General features: G+C 36.5%; 2 protein-coding genes across 3 annotated transcripts in view; one reads left to right on the top strand and one right to left on the bottom strand.

The window, feature by feature from the left end:
- SCHIP1 (schwannomin interacting protein 1) overlaps positions 1-19,641 on the bottom strand; it is a 579,912-nt gene that overhangs the window by 458,885 nt on the left and 101,386 nt on the right. The gene's annotated exons all lie outside the window — the stretch shown is intronic.
- On the top strand, positions 12,031-12,322 carry LOC125130164 (40S ribosomal protein S27-like). The gene has a single exon (XM_047785676.1). The coding sequence runs from the start codon at positions 12,031-12,033 to the stop codon at positions 12,283-12,285; it is 255 nt and encodes an 84-aa protein (XP_047641632.1). The 3' UTR covers positions 12,286-12,322.

Genomic DNA, 19,641 nt, shown 5'->3' with positions numbered 1-19,641 from the left:
CTGTAAAATGTAGAAATTGGCTTGAATGGGTCTTAAGATCCAGCTATGTTTTTCTATAAATCCATGATCCTAGGGTAAGTAGAAAAAGAAAGACAAAAAGAAAGAAAAGAACAATTTACCTTTGTTCTTCCACTAATAGAGTAATGAACAACTGGATGATGTTTTCTATGTGCTCAGTTGTTCAGTAAATGTTTATTATGTATGTACTATGAGCAAGATCAGAGCCTAGGACCTTGACCTAAGAACTGGACTTAAAAAAAAGCTCTAGTGCAGAAATGGCTTTTATACAGATATGTATTGCACATCTTAATTGCTTTCAGACAAATGCCCTACTGAGCCTAGATAGCTAAAGGTTTTCCTTAGAGAATGTATCATATTTTTAAACTCTAAATGGCTTCAGTATTATGTATTAAAACCCTGCAGTAAAAGAAAAAGAGGCCCTGAACTGCCACTTTGAAATCTAATGTTTGGATGAAATAATTTTAATTCATGAATTCATCAGAATTGCCATCAAAATGATTGAAGGCAGCAAAAAATTCTAGGAGAACTGGACCTTTAAGAACTGATTTTTTGTTGGCAGAGGAAACATGTCCACTATAATGGGACAATTTAAATGCATAACTGTTAAAACAAACTCTTTAAACTATTCCCTGCATGTTCCAACATTCATCATGTTGACTAGCAAGACATCAATTTTTCATAAAAATACTGTATAACTGAAAAGGAGACATTTAAAAGAGAGGAAAAAATTGAATTTGCTGTTTCAGCTCAGGCTCTGATGATTTCGGCATTTTATAAGGTGATTAACTGATTGTATGTAGGGAAGAAGCAAGTGGTACTTCACAAAACTCTACAGATTGACTTCTCTTATCCATTTTTTTTTCCTTACTTAGGCACCTTGATTTTCCCCCTCCAAGAGGCACTACATAGCTGGCGAGGAGAATGAGTTGGCTTTGTGACAAAACCTATACTATTGTGCCTTCACTTCTGCCTCCACAAATGCCAGTATTGGCAGCCCACATGTGGCCACATGGATTAGAATAGGGTACAATTCTATTTTATTGATATTGAATACCTATGATGCATTTTATGTTGGCAAAAGGAAAGGAGAAATAATCTTTCAAGGGGTACTCATAATATTTTTTAATTACCATGGGAGCTGGGCTTATTTTCTTTAATGAGTTCACTCCAATCCCTCAGTTTTTTTGGTGTCTACAATCCCCTTCTCCTTTAGCATAAATTTCAGGTGAAGCCTGTATAGGACTCTTGGATAAGACAGACCCTCCAGGAAATGTTCTCTGGTTCAACTTGTTTTTGTGTATAACAGATAAGCCTCATCATTGTCCCAATGTAGAGATCAAGGGTATCACCAAATAAAATCTTATTCTGCCTCATAAAAAGCAATGATTTTAATATTATGCTAACACGTAATTTTCAAAAAGGTAAAATCCTGACTCTCATGCAAATATAAAATGACCACATGTCAAAGACTGTTTTTGACTCAAATTAATATGGAAATCAGTAATGTGCTAAGACCAGTTCAAAGGAGAACTTACAGAATAAACATTGCATAAATAGGCAATTGGAAATGGTGAAAGGAATGTGCTAATAGATGCAAAACTGGTTAATATTCCACGAGGCAATTAAATGTAATGTTTGAGGTTATCTTTTTCCATAGGGTAGAAACTGATTGCTTTTCTATGGGGTATAATTCATTAACATTCTTATGGACAAGTATCATTTGCATTATTATCTATTATCTACAAGTTAACTTCTACACTTTCAGAGTTATAAAATAGCCTCATCAATACAAATACAACGTTGCACACACCTTATGGAATCGAATAATCCATGGAGAGTTCACTGGACATATGCTCTCTGTCTCTGAAGAAAGAATTCTCTATCTGAATTAATCAATAAAGAATGCTCCAAAGTTACCATTCATTTAAAAAGCTAATTTAGACTTTTCATTTTTGGCAAATGATTATTGGTCAGATAGACAATGCTGAACAATTCTATTCAACTTTTTTTTAAAAAAATATTGGATTGGATTTTGCAACTAATTTATCTTGGTGGAGCCATTCCTAGTCAAAAGCTATCATTTTAGGGATTTTTATGATAGAGGTAGATAAAGTAATATAAATCACTTCTCTGCCAAAGCATCTAATTGCTAGAAGTCAACTCTCTGGCTCTTTTTCCCTGGCTACAGTAATCAAGAAAGCTATGGATAAGACCTAAATGATGGTAAACTCTGTAAGCCTGAGCCTAAAACTGATCAAATATAGGCAGAGGCAACTCTCAAACTACACTGAATGCATAGCATGAGCAAAAATACTTATAGTATATTATGCCATTCATATTTGAGATTATTTGTTCCTTCAGCATAACTGAGCATATCCTTATGTCTAGATATTATATTAAGCTTATTAAAATATTTTTTAAAAAGTACATTTCTATATCCACCCTCTCATTTAATTTTATGCTTTTTAAAAGTTCAATTACTTATACTCAATTTTTTTTTAAATTACACTCTTCCAGCTTCTGTCATTTCTTATGTTTTACTTTTTCCCTTGATTTTCCAGTATTTTTTTGGTTTAAGCAATCAGAATCTTTGAAAGTAATCTCCCCATTTGTGTTTGTTTTTAACCCTTTTTTGAAGCAAGTAGAGTATAGTCAATGGGGTACAACTTTCTGACCATTAGGTCAATTTGGTCAAACTTAATAATATGTTTGGCTCAACTTAATAATATGAAAAGATAAAAACAAATCTGATTGTAGGTATTGTATGTATAGTCCATACTAGGGTTCACTGATGCTGCTGCTTGCTTTTACCTTTTATAATTGGTTAGCTACAGATGGTGACCCTCTCGGTACTGTTTTGATAATGATGTCCTAATACAGATCTGGGACTAAATCTTTTGTTGGTATTTATTTTCCTCTTCTGTGTGCCTCTATGATTCTTTCTTTGTTAAAGAGTATTTATAATATCCGCTGGTAATGGTATTGGTCATTTCATGCTACTGTTACTTTGAAGAGCTGCTGTTATCTCAGGCATTAAAAAGTAGAACTGGGAGCAAACATAAAAGTCACTGTTTCTCTTGAACATAAATTAAACTTTGAAGAGCAGGAAGCCCTCCAGATGTAGAGCCAGAAGGTCAGTCCTCTGCATTCCAGAAAGAGCCAAAGGTCTATTATGTTCCATGAATAGCCACTTGTGTCAGAAACCAGGCAATGATTCTAGTGCTACTTTGATCCAAAATGTTAGTCAAATATCACCTTTGTCTAATATGAAACTATCCACATGCATAAGCATACATTATGTTTACAAATATCTACCAAATATTGAAATATAAGGTAGAACTATTATTTTTCTTTCACTATGCTGGCAAGCAATGGTAATTGCTATGTTAAAAAAAGTAGTAAAATTACAGAGTAAAATGACAGGATGCAATATTTAAGACAATAGAAAGCTAGCCTCACTGAGAAGGTGACATCCTATCAAAAACTGGAGAGAGGTAAGGTCATTGGCTAAGCAGATATTTGGGGAAGAGTCTACTAGACAATTGGAGCAACCAATCTATGTGAAGGCACAGGGGGAAATATGCCTGGGCACTCAAAGAACAGTAAGGAGGCCAGGTACCAGAAGTAGGGGAGTAGGAAGTATCACAGGAAATGAGGGCAGAGAAGCAATGAGAGGAGAAAAGTCCTATTCAGCATGTAGAATTTCGCCCTGAGAGAGATGGGGATACCACGGACAGTTCGAGGAGTAACTTGCTGACTAAAGTTTGCAAAGGGTAATTCTGGTTGTTGTGTTGAGAACAGACCATGGGGACAGGATTGAAGCAAGGAGGCTAGTTAGAAGCTTATTATAGAAAACCAGGCAAGAAATGATGGTGGCTCACAGGGTATAACTGCAAAGGTGGTAAGAAACGTTCATCCTCTCAATGTATCTTTAAGGTGGGCCATCAGAGTTTCCGGAAGGATAAGGTTTGGGATGTAAGACAAAGCTGTCAAGGATGACTCCAAATTTGGGAGCCTAAACTAAATATGATTTCAAAAATTAGGAAGAAAGCAAATCTGTAACACATAAAGTTCCATTAAGATTTTCTAAAACAAAAAGCTTTATATTCACTAAAAATTTAGTCCCATGAAATACAAACCATTAATATCTGCATCAGGGTTACAAACAGGAATCGGGCCTTTTTAAGTTCAGAGATAAGCTTTCTAGCACTCATGTTCCTCTGTGTCCATCTTGTGCTGGCTGTTTGCTTGAAATTTTTCTGCTTGTATTTTATCAATCCACTCCCTGGGCAACTGTGAAATAAACTACTCTAAATGATTTACCTCACTCAAAAGCACTCATAAACAACCCATAGTAAATTAAATTTAAATTATTAAGTTAATTTATTAATTTTAATTTATTATTATTATAACAAATTATCTCTTTGTAAATGTAGTTTAAAATCTGCCCATATTTTAAAGTGACACTTAGGAACACTTATAAGGTTTGGAATTCGGCCTCTGTCTGCCAGTGCTAAATTGAAACACAGAGACAGAGTTTTGGGTAAAGGAGAAAAAAAATAGCTTTATTGCTTTGCCAGGAAAAGGAGGGTCACAGAGGCTAATGCCCTAAAGACTGTGCCTCCCCTTAGGAAGAATTGTGAGGAGTTTTATAGTATAAAGGAGCAAAACAGGTTTTCAGATAGGAATCAGGATTGGGACAAACACACATTCTTTTTTCTTTGGGGAATCTTATTCATCAAAGCTGGAGTCAGGAGATCTCGGCATGAACATGATGGTGGTCTTTTGGGTTATTACCTGGAATAATATTACTTGAGAAAAGCGCATTTCCTTTTTTCTTTCTTTTGGTCTTTTTGTCTTTTTAAGGCTAGGGGTCAAATTGGAGCTGTTGCTGCTGGCCTATGCCAGAGCCACAGCAACGCCAGATCTGAGCCACATCTGCAACCTACACCACAGCTCACTGCAATGCCAGATCCTTAACCCACTGAAAGAGGCCAGGGATCCAACCCGTGTCCTCACAGATGCTAGTCCGGTTCATTAACCACTGAGCCATGATGGGAACTCCCGAAAAGGGAATATTGATCAGAGATTAGAATAAACTAGGAAAATTCCTGAAAAACATCCTGTTTTTAATTGCCTGTGGGTTAAATAATTTTTAACCCACAGGCAATTATGTTCAGGGTGCCTAATCTTTAGCATATGGTTGATTGTGTTTAAGATGCAATTAAGTCAGGGAGAAGGACGAGGAGGGATGCTAAGCTGTTCAATTTTAAAGTATTCATTTCTAAAAGAATCATAAGAATACAACTTTTCTCTTAAGTGTATAAGATGCTTATATTAATATGTGTCTTCCTTGAGAGGGAACCAGGATCCTGCCCCAAGGCTGTACTATTATTTCTTGGCTGTTCCTTCCTTGTCTCTGTATCCTCTTCCTTCCCTGATCAGCAATTGTCTGAACCTGTCCCTTGGAACTCAGGGAAGGTCATGGAGGCTGAATGAGGCCTAATTCTTAAGAAAAAGAAATGAGGGACACAGAAAGGCTTTTGTGCCCAGGAGCCCCACAGGGCCATGCCAAGTTTCATAAGCAGCTGTAGATTGTGCTATTTCACAGGTAATGCATCATTGGTTACTGCGTGATGTACTTTCCAAGAAAGGGATGCAGCAGAATCTGGTGAAAACTGCTTGGGTACTGGAGTCAGATGAGACTGTATTTAAATCCTAGCTTTGATAATTACTAGCTCTGTGGCACTGAAAAAGTTGCTAAACCTCTCTGAACCGCAATCATTTTTCTTATCTATAACCTTGGGACAATAATTCCCATCTTGCTTAGATATTATAAGGATTTAAAACAATGTCTATAAAGTCTGGCACCTGGCAGGTGCTAAGCAAGTAGAGATATCATCATAATATATAATTATTAATGTCTGCTAGTATATTTTGTTATATAAATTTATATTTTAATGTTATATTAATACATTCTACATATTAATAATATTTATAATAATATAATAATAATAGCAATAATATGACAATGATATCTAAGGCAGATTCAAGCAGAATTGATCCTATATATTTATTAGAAGACATAGGAAAGTTCTATCTGACATGTCACATCTAGCATTTTGTTGGCCTACATATCACTGTTTGCTTGAGTGAAAAGAAATACACAAAATGGAAGTGTGTCAGCCTTAAACACATCAACAGAGGATGGGAAACAAAACAAACAACCAGAAACTGTTTCCTGATGTAATGATGAGACTGCAAGAATTGGGAGAAAGATTATTCTATCCTAAGCCCACTTGCCAATAGGATGTGTCCTGTCAACCACCCTCTTGGGATTTGAGGCCTGCCCAATTCTGTCATAGCATTTTTCAGTGAAAGAACTTTGCAAATATTTCCAGAACCTTCTGACACTCAAGGAGACTTGACTAAGCATTTCAAACTAGATATGCATGGTTTTTAAATTTCGCCTTTCTGTTATAATTTCTCTAACACTGACTGATTACTTTGGGATTTGAGTTCAAGCTATAAATCTACATCCTAAGTATCAAACTAGGGTTCTGAAATGCAAATTTTCATTTGTGATTTCCTGCTAGCAAATAAAAGTATGATATGAAGGAAGTTCAAATGGGTCAAAGTGCTCCTGATTTTTCATATAGGTCTCTTGAAAAAGCTAAGGACAAATCAGACTACTCTCTGGCAGAGGCTGCAGACGGGTGGCTAAAAGAGTTTACATACCCTGAGAACCTTCTACTGAACCAGCATCTGTGCACAGCACTGTCACAGGTACTGTCTCATTGGTCCTTGGAACAAGGCAGATGTTACACTCCCATTCTACAGATGAGGTAAATGACCCTCGGAGAGAATAAGTAACAAGCCCAAGTCTACACACCTGGTAGTCAGTATGGCTAGGAGGAAAGAACGCTTTTCCAGAAAGAACTCTCACTCCACTTTTCTTCTCACATTTCATTTCTTCCTCCTATCCCATCTTTTTCCCAGGGTACCAGGCAGCTTTTCTTGTCATCATCTGCTTGGGATCAACACCACCACTACAGTGGCCGTACTCTGAGTTACAGGACTGATGCAACCCCTAGGAAAGGCTGGGAAAGAAGCCCACAGAAGTTCCCCAAGTGCACAGTGGGTTGTAATCTACTAATAGAGGACTATAAATGCACTATTTAGAAGTCAACTTGAGTCTTCCAAATCATATGAAAGCCCTAAATATCCGCTGGGGGAATTAAAACTAGTTATTTCCAGTAATTACAAATTATATCACTCCATTTTACGCATGGATAGTTAAAAAGCCACCACAGGCTATAAAATCATTGGCTAATGAAAAGAACATCCTAAGGTTTTGATTTATTGTCCCTGCTATCAGAGACGACCACAGCCACCATTACAAATGTGTAAACAACCTCAATGAAGGTTTAATGTGCTTTTATCACAAGTCTCCATTGTCTGCTGCCCGTGAGATGAAGCTCTGTGCTCCTGTGCATTGTGTAATTAAAATCCTTTCACTCAGAAGAGAAGCAGAGACAGTTATCAACTAATTTATGAAAGAAACAGGAAGAATCTTATATTACTAGCAAGAGTCGAAGTAGCAATTTTGATTTAGGTGTGGACATTATTAATTGCCACTGTGACTTTAGAGGCAGACTCCTCAGATACAAAGCCTTCACAAGAGGCTGTGTCTAGGTGATAATAACAGATGATGGTGAACAGATCCAGCTCAAGAGTTGCTTTCAATTATCTGCTTTCCTGTATGAGAGCTCAGAGGTTTCCTGGGAGGGCTGTACCAGGAGTTCAAAGAGTACAGTATAAGCCCAACATAAAAACAAGGTCATGTTCACAAGGCCCGTGTCCTGACACCAATCAGGGAAATTACACAACAGAAAAATGAAAATTCACTACCTCTTCCTGCATAGAGAATGTTTATCTATGAGATTGGTCAAAAGATGACAAAATTCCCAAATATTCTGAAAGCTAAAAACAAACAAACAAAAAACACACCCCAGGATTCAATGATCCATTTGATATTATAACTTCCAGGAAAGGTCTTCTGAAAATCAAAAATTTCCCTTTGGGAAGAATTATTCTTTTATCCAGATACCTCTACTGGCCACCTTATAATGGCTGGAACTGATTGCCTGGTGTGTCAAAGCTCAGCAAACCCCCGCTCTATAGAGTGAATTACTGATGACACACAAACACTGAGATTAACCTTAAATACGGCCAGGCTGCTCCCCTAAATATTACAAATCAGACTGAAAAAAAAGTGCAGATGTGGGGAGTTGCTGAAGGCAACTTTTTCATTTTAAACCCATCCTCTTGCCTTTGAAGAGTTTTCATTGTTACAGATGGGTCCTGTTTTCAAAGGGATATGTCATGGTCATTGATTCTGTCTTCCCAATCTCTTAATCATTCCTAAAACCCATCCCTACTCTCTGCCTCCACACTCCACCCCACCTGACAGAGCTTTAAAGCAAAATGACCGAAGACAGAGACTGAGTGCAGTATGTGTTCGTCTTTCTCCAGTCCAGATGGCCATGGTTACTCCTATCGCCCCTCCTCCACTGTATTTGTGGTTCACAGAGCCCTTCCTTGGATTTATACATTCTAACTCAGTGAGATTTCTCCTAGGCAGCAGACTTGTTTTAATACACTTTCCCCAACATGTTTAAGTACCACAGGATGATGAGAGACTAACAACACAAAATTAATTTTGCATTGTGGAGTTCCAAGTGAAAAAATAAAAATCACTCCAATGTTAATGGCTCATTATCCCCTAGAGAGGTATTATTCCTTAATTATTTAAAAGTCAATCACTTTCTCTAGTTATTCAGCATCTCAAATGACTACCAAAAAATAGATGACTGGCAGTAGACAGCCCAAGTCTGAACCAACCAATAGATTCATGATTGCCTATTCTTCCCATTAAATTTTATTTCCCCTGTGCTTATAGGGCATAGGTCTGTAGGATATAATAAATCATCTGCAGAAGAAAAAGGTAAACAGGCCCAGTCTGTGACCAAGGTAAACTTATGAAACCCTGAGTCTGACCATGAAGAAAGAATCTGCAATAGAGTACTTCAGCTATGCTGTTCTTTGGTGAATGAGGCCAGGATCAGACACTGGGCTCTTAGTGATAGGCTCAAGTTATCTAGCTTATCTTGGTTGAAAACCAAGTATGGAGAACATGGGCTGTTTGTGTCAATGGAAGTGCTTTGCTTTCAGAATTACTCATGCTATTTTCTACAATCCAACTGAACAATTAGTTAATTTACCCTCAACCCCCAGCAATCAAGTCTACTTTCTGGTTCAAAAGAACGAAGGAATTCAAAACAAACAAAATGAAAAACTGAAAAGTTCAACCACCTTTGAAAATGCAGCTTCAGCGTTACAATGGAGTGGTTTGCCTGTGAAGAGAAAGTCTAAGCTCATAAAATTAATTAGATACTATATCTAAAAACTGTAATAGTAAGCCTCAAATACAGCTTCTTCAAAAGGCTTGCTTTCCTAACTTCTTAAACAGTATACTCTTCTCAGTGGGCATTTTCAACATGGAATCTAACATTGGGGCTACTTATGCAGAGATAGGGTGCATCAGGTCCATCATCTGCTGGGTACCGACCCATAGGTGTAACAAGACTAAGGACCATGACATGTTCGCAGACACAGACATAGACCAGCCTAAAGAGGGAGTCAGGAAGCACAAATCACTGGAGTAGAACAGGTATGGAGAGAAGATCCAGGCAAGAACTTAAGAAGCACAGCACCCAAGATGAAAGAAAATGGCGGATGCTCATTTAGGATATACTAAGGTTCGAAGTAAATACTTTTTCAAAGCCTATTTACCAAATCTTGGGGCCACACTCAGATAATGTATGAAGTGATATTTAGTCAGATAATGTACTAATCAGGGGTCTTAATGTTTTTTTATTTTTTTTAACCTAGAAATCTATTAGTTCCAGGATGAGGGGAAGAATTGAAGCTTTTCTTGAGAAGTCAGGTAGTCATAGCTGTAGGCAGAAAGCACTTCCATCAGGGGGCAATCATGGTTATGCCAGGATGATCAGATGATCCACTCTCAGTACAGAACTGGCCTTGAAACATGATTTCCTTACAAAGTCCTTGATGTTATGGTCATTTGAAGTATGCATAAATCATGTAAAATTGCAGTAACTCCTAGGCAGTGAAATATTGCCTGCTTTTTGTGTAAATAATTAGTGAATTATAACTGAAGGAAGTAGCTTTGTCTAAGTAATTTTTGCATCCTCCAAAAAACCATTTTATGCTACTTAATAGGGCCTTTTGACTTTTCAGCACCTTTCTAAGCATTATTTATATTTTATATAACACACAGCAATACTATGGGCATTGCTCTTCTGGTTGTCTGGCTATACATAAGTTGATTCATGAATCAATAGCAAAACAATAACCAACGTCATTTCTAGAATTCACATTAGACTGTTTTGGAGAAAGTTCACTTCAAAGTTTATAAGGGCTTTTTCAATATTATTGGAAGATGGCACATTTTTAGATGTGAGGCAAGGTCCAAATTTCCTCCAAACCCCCCTTAATGCCTACTTTCAAAACCCCTCATCAGTGGCCCCTGCCTATGCCTATCTCTCTAGCTTTGCTTCTCCCATTCCCACAAACCCACCCTAGTTTTAAATATACTAAACAATAAATAGTTTCTCAAACATGATACACAATTTCAAAGGGCTGTGCCTTTGCACATGCTCTATTCTTTCCCTGGAATATTCTCCCTGACTGAAGTTTCTCTCCTGCTTATATTTGAAGATTCAGTGCAGCCATCATTTCCTGCTGCAGATTGCTATGACTTTCCAGGGCTCATCCAGGCATCTGGATTGGATGGTACCAGAGCAGCTCATGTTTATGATTGTCATCTGCCATTGTTTGTTTGCTTATCAGCCTGCCTAAAACAAGAGCTCCCTGAGGGCACTCATTCTATCTTCCATTTCAGTGCTGTCTGTGGAAATATAATGGGAGCCACATATGTAATTTAAAATTTCCTAGTAGCTATATTATAAAGTGAAAAAACAGGTATAATTCATTTTAACAATATTTTACTTAACCCAATAGATCTAAAATATACTCTTTAACATGTAACCAATATAAAAACTATGAGTGGAGTTCCCATTGTGGCTCAGGGGGTTCAGAACCCAATACAGTCTCCATGAGGGTGTGGGTTCGATCCCTGGCCTCATTCAGTGGGTTAAGGATCTGGTGTTGCTGCAAGCTGTGGCACAGATCACAGGTGTGGCTCAAATCCAGCGTGCTGTGACTGGTGTAGGCTGCAGTGGCAGCACTGATTCAACCCCTAGCCTGAGAACTTTCATATGCTACAGGTGTGGCCCTAAAAAGAAAAAAAAAAAAAAAAGAAAAGTAAGAAAAAAAAACCCAAAAACTATGAATGAAAACTTTTACTTTTTTTGCCATAGTAAATTCCGAAAATCTAGTGTTTATATCACACTTAGAACACATCACAATTGTGTTCAGACCAGCTACCGCTAAAGCTGCTGGTGGTCACTATGTTGGACTACATAGCTCTCTGCCATTGCTCCTGGAGCCTTGTCTGGAGCTCAAAAGGTAATATAATGTTGCTGACAAAGGAGTCTCAGGCACAAGCAACATTAATTATTGCATCTTCAATGTCATAAGGTCGAAAGTTTCTTGTAAGGTCATTATGATAAATAATTTTGAAATTAAAGCTTCATCTAACCTCTGGATTCCTAACAATTCCTTGGTGTGTGGATTAATTCAGTTAGTCATCCTAAGTAACAATACAACCAATAATCTTACTGTATTTCAGTTTATTCCTTCATCACATGCGGAGTTACTTAGGAAGGGAAAGCTTTTCCTAGAGTTGATATTCTTCTCAGGGCCCACAGGGCCCAGATATGCATGCTTATTTGACTCCAATTTACTCAATTTTAAAAAAAGGGTCTTCTCCTTTTACAGTGGTGGCGACGTCCCTACGAAAACATGCCTCTCACAAAGGACCTCCTTCATCCCTCTCCCAAAGAGGAGAAGAGGAAACACAAGAAGAAGTGCCTGGTGCAGAGCCCCAATTCCTATTTCAGGGATGTGAAATGCCCAGGATGCTATAAAATCACCACCATCTTTAGCCATGCACAAATAGTAGTTTTGTGTGTTGGCTGCTCTACTGTCCTCTGCCAGCCTACAGGAGGAAAAGCAAGGCTTACGGAGGGATGCTCCTTCAGATGGAAGCAGCACTAAAAGCACCCTGAATCAAGATGAATGGGAAAGGATCCCAATAAACGCATTTTGGATACATCCTGTTTATTGTCTTGTTTTACTGCTAGGAAGTTCCTACTTCACGTATTCAGGGCATCCAGAAGAGTGGACTCTAGAGTCATTTGGGGCAATTTGTGAAATAAAATGAAGGCAGTGTCCAAGTCAAAAGTCCACGGTGCTAAATATAAGGACTCCTTACCTAGAAAGAGGAAAGCTGTTGATGCCAACACCACAAAGAAGGTAAAAAGGATCTGGTAAGAACACATGAACTTCTGGAGGACACCTGAACCTTCACAATGATCTATATTTTGGCAGAACAAAAGAAGATAATAGTTATTTAATACATCCAGGAGAGATGTCACATTTAAAACCTTGTGTGATCCTAAGAGTTAGCTAAAGCACTCAGAACCCAGCCCTCTAGGAAATTCTTTTGCTTCTTACCAGAGAAAAAGAGTGAACTGTACTTGGCTTCTCCATTTCTTTGGCTTTTTACTGTCTCTAATGTAATAACTACAATTCTTGAGCCTCTCTCTTCAGCTTACAAAAGAATATTTAAATTCTCTGCCACTTGTTAGCTTTTTTGCACACTTAACTCCTGGTGACATGCTGCCAAATTTGTGACAGTCTATGGTGATTCAGCTCCCAATTTTAATCCCTTTAACCTGAAACATTTCTGTGGATCATCAGTGACCTCTTAAATGCAGGGGCCACTTGTCCTTTTTTAACTCAAGGGTCATTTCTAGGGAACATTCTGACCTTGTCAGACCTTGTCCTCAATAAAAGTTTAGACTTGTGTCTTTGAAAAAAATAAAAATAAATTTTAAAATGTTTTCTGTCAAATCAGTTGCTTGGCCATCATTCTGGTCACATCCTTTACCCTTTTTGTTTCTCAGTATTGGCTTTGTTTTTCAGCTTCCCTAACATTGCAGAGCTGCAGGCAAGGGGACAAATGGAGCCCCACATACCACATGTCTAAATACTAAAAATGATAAGCCAAGTAAATGAACAGTTATATAAAACATGTTCATTCCTCCACCATTGACAAACATAATTTGAAAATACCAAAATTCAAATATCCATGTAAATCAATGGTTTTAATAGGTCCTAATAATGGGCCAGTGATATTTAGAAGAGTAATGAAATTAAAAATATATGATTGCTAAATTACTTATTCAAACTATAGTTATATTTCTTGAAGATACACCATATTATTATAACCAAGGTTTTCACATAATTTGAGTTCTACCTAAAGGAAGGATTGAAAGCAGGAGTCAGCAAACTTTTTCTGTAAAAGACAAATACTATTTTCAGTATCGTGGGCCATGTTGTCCCTGCTGCCACAACTCAACTCTGCTGTAGTCATTTGAAAGCAGCCATAAGTAACACGAACTAATGAGTGTGACTGTGTTCCAATAAAGCTATATTTATGGACATTAAAGTCAGAATTTCATATAATTATTATATGCCACAAATATTACGGTGCTGTTGATTTTTTTCCCAACTATTCAAAAATGTACATATATTCTCAGCATGCGGACTGAAAAAACAGGTGCATATTTGGTCTGTAGGGCATAGTCTGCTGACCCCTGATGACTGAAAAAAAATGCAATTGCTTTCAAATATTTCAAATTTTGAGTCGAGTATGGAAAACATAAATTGAAATTAATGCAAAAATATAAAAATAAATAATTTCTCATATGTTTTCTCAAATTTTATTTTTATTCTATTAAAATTGACTACTAAAATAAAAAGGCAAAATACACATTTGCATCACTAAATATATAAATATTTCAGAAATTCCCAACTTCCATTTCAGTCCCCATAATTCTTAGCTTTTTTTTTTTTTTAACTGCCAGTACCAAATAAGGTCCATTTTCAGTTTTAATTTGAAATGGAAGGTCTTTATTTTAAGCCCCCTTCTGTTCACTTCCCAATTCTAATTAACAATTTGTACACTTGAGAAATACAGCAGGGCTTATTTTAAGACTAATTTTTTTCAGAGTGTCCTACTTAATTTGTACTCAGCCTGAGAAATTAGAGATAACACATTTTAATTACTGAAAAACAGGACTAAAAAATGCTTAGGCATGCTAAACATTTCATATATTCTTTGACAGATATTCTTTGATCAATATGAATATCTCAATTTTGATTATCTATTCCAGTAAAATTCAAATGTATATGATTAACTTTTGCCATAAAGTTATCATGCAACTTTATGTGATATGATGCCAATGGGAAAAGAAAAATTAACACAGGTAGATAATGATAATACATACACTCTATCTTTGCATTATTTTGCAAAGAGCTTTCATTTGCACTATTTTTTTAATTTTAAAAATTTTATGATATAAGAAATGCCCCTATATTTGACTTCTTTCTACTCCTTAATACTTCTCATTTCATTTAATTGATGAAATGCTATACATCTCATCTTGAAATTCCCTTCCTCCATGAAACCTTCCCCAATTTTATAAAAGTCTGATGCTCCAGGTGACCAATAATCCTCATACCTCATTAAACTTATCTAGCTATTTGGCAAGAGTTGACTCATATCTGCAGACTGTGACCTTCCTAAGGGCTAGGACTGTAAATTTTTTTCATGTTTGGATCCTCAGCAGCCAGCATAATGCACAGCAAGTTACACATGCTTAGGAAATAAATGATCAATTCAGTTATTCATTCAACAAATATTTACTAAATTACTTCTATGTTTTAGCTATGGTCCTAAGTGCTGGAGATACAATATCAATGAACAAAATGGATATAAACCCCTGCCCTAGTGGCACTATCATTCAAAGAGGTGAGGCAAACAATTAACCAAATAAACCAGGAAAATGTACAGTATGTTTTTTTTTATATGATTTTTATTTTTTTCCATTATAGCTGGTTTACAGTGATCTGTCAATTTTCTACTGCATAGCATGGTGACCCAGTTACACATACATGTATACATTCTTTCTTCTCACATTATCATGCTCCATTATAAGTGACTAGACATAGTTCCCAGTGCTACACAGCTGGATCTCACTGCTCATCCATTTCAAAGGCAAGAGTCTGCATCTCTTAACCCCAAGCTCCCCATCCATCCCACTCCCTCCCTCTCCCCCCAGGCAACCACAAGTCTCTTCTCCAAGTCCATGATTTTCTTTTCTGTGGAAAGGTTCATTTGTGCCATATGTTAGATTCCAGACATAAGTAATATCATATCGTATTTGTCTTTCTCTTTCTGACTTACTTCACTCAGGATGAGAGTCTCTAGTTCCATCCACATTGCTGCAAATGGCATTATTTTGTTCTTTTTTATGGCTGAGTAGTATTTCCTTGTGTAGTGCCATGGAGAAAAATCAAGCAGGAAAGGGCATTGGAAGGGTTAAGATGGGACTGCTTCATTGAGAATGTGATATTTAAGTAAAGACTTAAGGAAAAAAGGACATGAACCACAGAAATAGCTGGGGGAAAGAAGGAGGGAGTATACTTGGTCTGGTGGAGGCCAGTGCTGGCTTGGAGTGAGCAAATGAGAATCAGAAAGGGTGGAGGTCAGAGGAGAGATGAATCCAGATTCACAGCCTCCAAGGTTACTGCAAAGACTGTGGTCTTTAGTGCAGCAGAAATCCATTGGAGGGTTTTGAGCAGTATAGTGACATATTCAATTTAAGTTTCAATTTAATAATGACAAGATCACATTCATTAAAAGAATATACCCGTGGAGAAGCAGATGGATCAGTAAGAAAGCATTTTGCCTGAAGTCACATAGGACTTGGAAAATATGGAACCAAAACTTAGGCCTCCTAGCCTGCCTTATTCTTTTCCCAGTATTGTTAATCCAGAGATAGTTCTCAGGAGTGTGAATATAGTTGAAAAGAACGATTTTTGTTTCCCTGTAAATTGTTCATTGATTATGTCTAGGACCAGTTGATTACTTGCAAGAAAAAGAAAAAGAAATCAATCCCCATATTTTAACTGGATAACCCCAACTTTCTACATTTGTTGAATTTTTTAAATGTGCATCCCTTTGTCACTGTCCAGAGAATACATGTGGATGTGAGATGAACTGTTCACTTTTCATTTAGCTGCGCTTCAGTTATTTATATACCAAATTTACCCCTCAATTTTATTTATGTTCATTACAATCATCACTTGGGGGCAGTCATCTATGAACTGAAAGCTATATGGCATTCCTTTCCTTAAAAAAATCCTACACATATGTGTACTTAAGTAATGTCAGACAAATTTGTTTTATTTTTCCCAACCTGGCCCCCAACATTTGGATCCTTAGCAACAAATGGTCAACCTGATGTTTCAATTATATGGACGTAATATTGACCACTTATCTCCCTGAAATACTATCTCTGTTCTTGGAAGGAGAAAGAATAGCCACTTGTACAGGTGACAAATGATACACAACATGAGGAATTATCAGTATTACAATACTTCTAAATTGCTATTATTGAAATAAAATTCCCGAATAGCACATTTATTATTTATCATTTCATTGGCAAAAGGATATCATGGATGATGGTTAAATAAATTATTGAAATAAATAAAAGTGATGCCAGACCAGGGATTTAAACACAGTAAGAGCTACAGATATTTACTACATTGCCACAGAAGACAATGGACTAAAATGACTGAAAATTAATTGTCATTGATACCATTAAACCTTTTAAAAATTTCAGTTTTATTGATGCATAATTGACATATAAAATAGTAAGATACTTAAAGTGTACACTGTGGTGATTTGATATATGTACATACTGTGAAAGGGTTCCTTCCATCTAGTTAGTTAACATATCTAGCACCTTACATATTTATTTTATTGTTAGTGAGAACACTTAGTTCTACTCTTTTAGTAAATTTCAGTTACACAATAAGGCATTATCAACTATAGCCAACATGTTTTACATTTGATTCTCAGACTTTATTCATCTTACAGCTGAAAGTTTGTAAACTTTTACCAAACTTTTCCCATTTCCTGCAAACCTCAGCCCACGGCAACCACTTTCCTATACTCTGTGTCTATGAGTTTGACTTTTTTTGAGTGCAAATATAAGTGATAACCACGCATTATCTGCCATTGCCTGGCTTATTTCACTTAATACAATGTCCTTAAGTTTCATCCATGTTGTTGCAAATGGCAGAGTTTTCTTCTTCTTTCTCACAGCTGAATATTATATATAAAATATGTAATCCTATTTTCTTTATACAATGGTCTATTGATGGACCTTAGCTTGTTTCCTTATCTTGGCTACTGTGAATAATAGTGTACAGAAACACAAATGATATTTGTATACTCATTTTGTATCTTGCAACTTTACTAATTTCATTGATTAGTCCTAATAGGGTTTTTTTGGTGGCATTAAGAGTTTTCTCTATATAATATCATGACATGTACAAATAGAGACAGTTACTTCTTTCTTTCGATTTTTTTTAGTGAGAATAAAAGTTTATTTTACTTTCTTTTTTTTACATATATACATTCTTTTTTCTCACATTATCATGCTCCATCATAAGTGACTAGATGTAGTTCCTAGTGCTATACAGCAGGATCTCATTTCATATCCATTCCAAAGGCAAGAGTTTGCATCTATTAACCCCAAATTCTAAGTCCATCCTACTCCCTCCTCCTCCTCCTTGGCAACCACAAGTCTGTTTTCCATATCCATCTTCTTTTCTGTGGAAAGGTTCATTTGTGCCATATATTAGATTCCAGATAGAAGTGATATCATATGGTATTTGTCTTTCTCTTTCTGTTACTTCACTTAGTATGAGAGTCTCTAGTTCCATTCATGTTGCTGCAAATGGCATATTTTATTTATTTGTTTTTTATAGCTGGGTAGTATTCCATTGTGTGTATGTACCACATCCTCTTAATCCGTTCATCTGTGGATGGTCATTTAGGTTGTTTCCATGTCTTGGCTATTGTGAATAGTGCTGCAATGAACATGTGGGTGTATTTGTCTTTTTCAAGGAAAAAGAAAATGAAACTTTAGAGGAAAGTTTTGTCCAGATATATGCCCAAGAGTGGGATTGCTGGGTCATATGGTAGTTCTATGTATAGTTTTCTAAGGTACCTCCACACTGTTCTCCATAGTGGTTGTACCAATTTACATTCCCACCAACAGTGCAGGAGAGTTCTCTTTTCTCCACACCCTTTCCAGCGTTTGTAACTTGTGGACTTATTAATGATGGCCATTCTGACTGGTGTGAGGTGGTACCTCACAGTAGTTTTGACTTGCATTTCTCTAATAATTAGTGATGTTGAGCATATTTTCATGTGCTTGTAGACCATCTATGTATCTTCTTTGGAGAAACGTCTATTCAGGTCTTTTGCCCATTTTTCAATTGGGTTGTTGGCTTTTTAGCTGTTGAGTTTTGGATGACTTTTCTTTCCTTTTCATATTTAATTTATCTAGCTAAGATTTTCAAATTCAATTTACGTTGAATAAAAGTGCTAAGAGTGGGCATCCTTGTATCGTTCCTGATATTAGAGGAAAAGCTTTCAACTTTTCACCACTGAGAAGGATGTGGGCTTGTCAGATAGGGACTTTATTTTGTTGAGATGTGTTCCATCTAAAGCAGGTTTGTTGAGAGTTTTTTATATGTGGAATTTTGTCAGATGCTTTTTCTGCATCTATTGAGATGATCGTGTGATTTTTAACCTTTATTTTATTAATGTGGTGCATCACATTGATTGAATTGTGGATGTTGAACCATCTTGCACCCTAATAAATCTCATTTGATTTTGGTGTATGATCTTTTTAATGTATTGTTGAATTAGGTTTGCTGAAATTTTGTTGAGGATTTTTGTATATATGTTTGTCAGGGATAATAGCTTGTCATTTTCTTTTCTTGCAGTATTCTTGTGTGGTTTTGGTTTCAGGAAAATGGTGGTATCATAAAATGAGTTGGAAAGTATCTCCTCTTTTCTGGAGGACTTTGGTATTAATTCTTCTTTAAATATTTGATAGAATTCAGAGTAAAGCCATCCAGTCCTGGACTTTTGTTTGTGAAGAGGTTTTTGATTACTGATTCAATCTCCTTACTAGTTCTTATTTTTTATTTTTTCATGAATCAGTCTTGATAGATTTTATGTTTCTAGGAATTTATCCATTTCTTCTGGGTTTTCCACTTTGTTGGCATATAATTATTGGTAGCAGATATCATTAAATTTTGAAGCCAAGAAAAGGGGTCCCCATTTTTTTCAGATAAAAATGTAAAATATGTAAAATCTCAGGGATAAACCCTCCAGTGGGTCAGGGTCAGGCCATGACCTAGACCTAAATGCTGTTACTCCATTTCATTGCTTGTGTTAAGGTTCCAAAAACTCAACTGGAA

This window comes from Phacochoerus africanus, chromosome 1, assembly GCF_016906955.1.
Source record: "Phacochoerus africanus isolate WHEZ1 chromosome 1, ROS_Pafr_v1, whole genome shotgun sequence".
Lineage (NCBI taxonomy): Eukaryota > Metazoa > Chordata > Mammalia > Artiodactyla > Suidae > Phacochoerus > Phacochoerus africanus.
Note: the sequence above shows the minus strand (reverse complement) of the source record. Positions and strands in the feature narration are given on the sequence as shown.

Excerpts from the sequence above, each read along its gene's own strand:
- LOC125130164 (XM_047785676.1), top strand. The coding sequence starts at position 12,031 with ATGCCTCTCACAAAGGACCTCCTTCATCCCTCTCCCAAAGAGGAGAAG.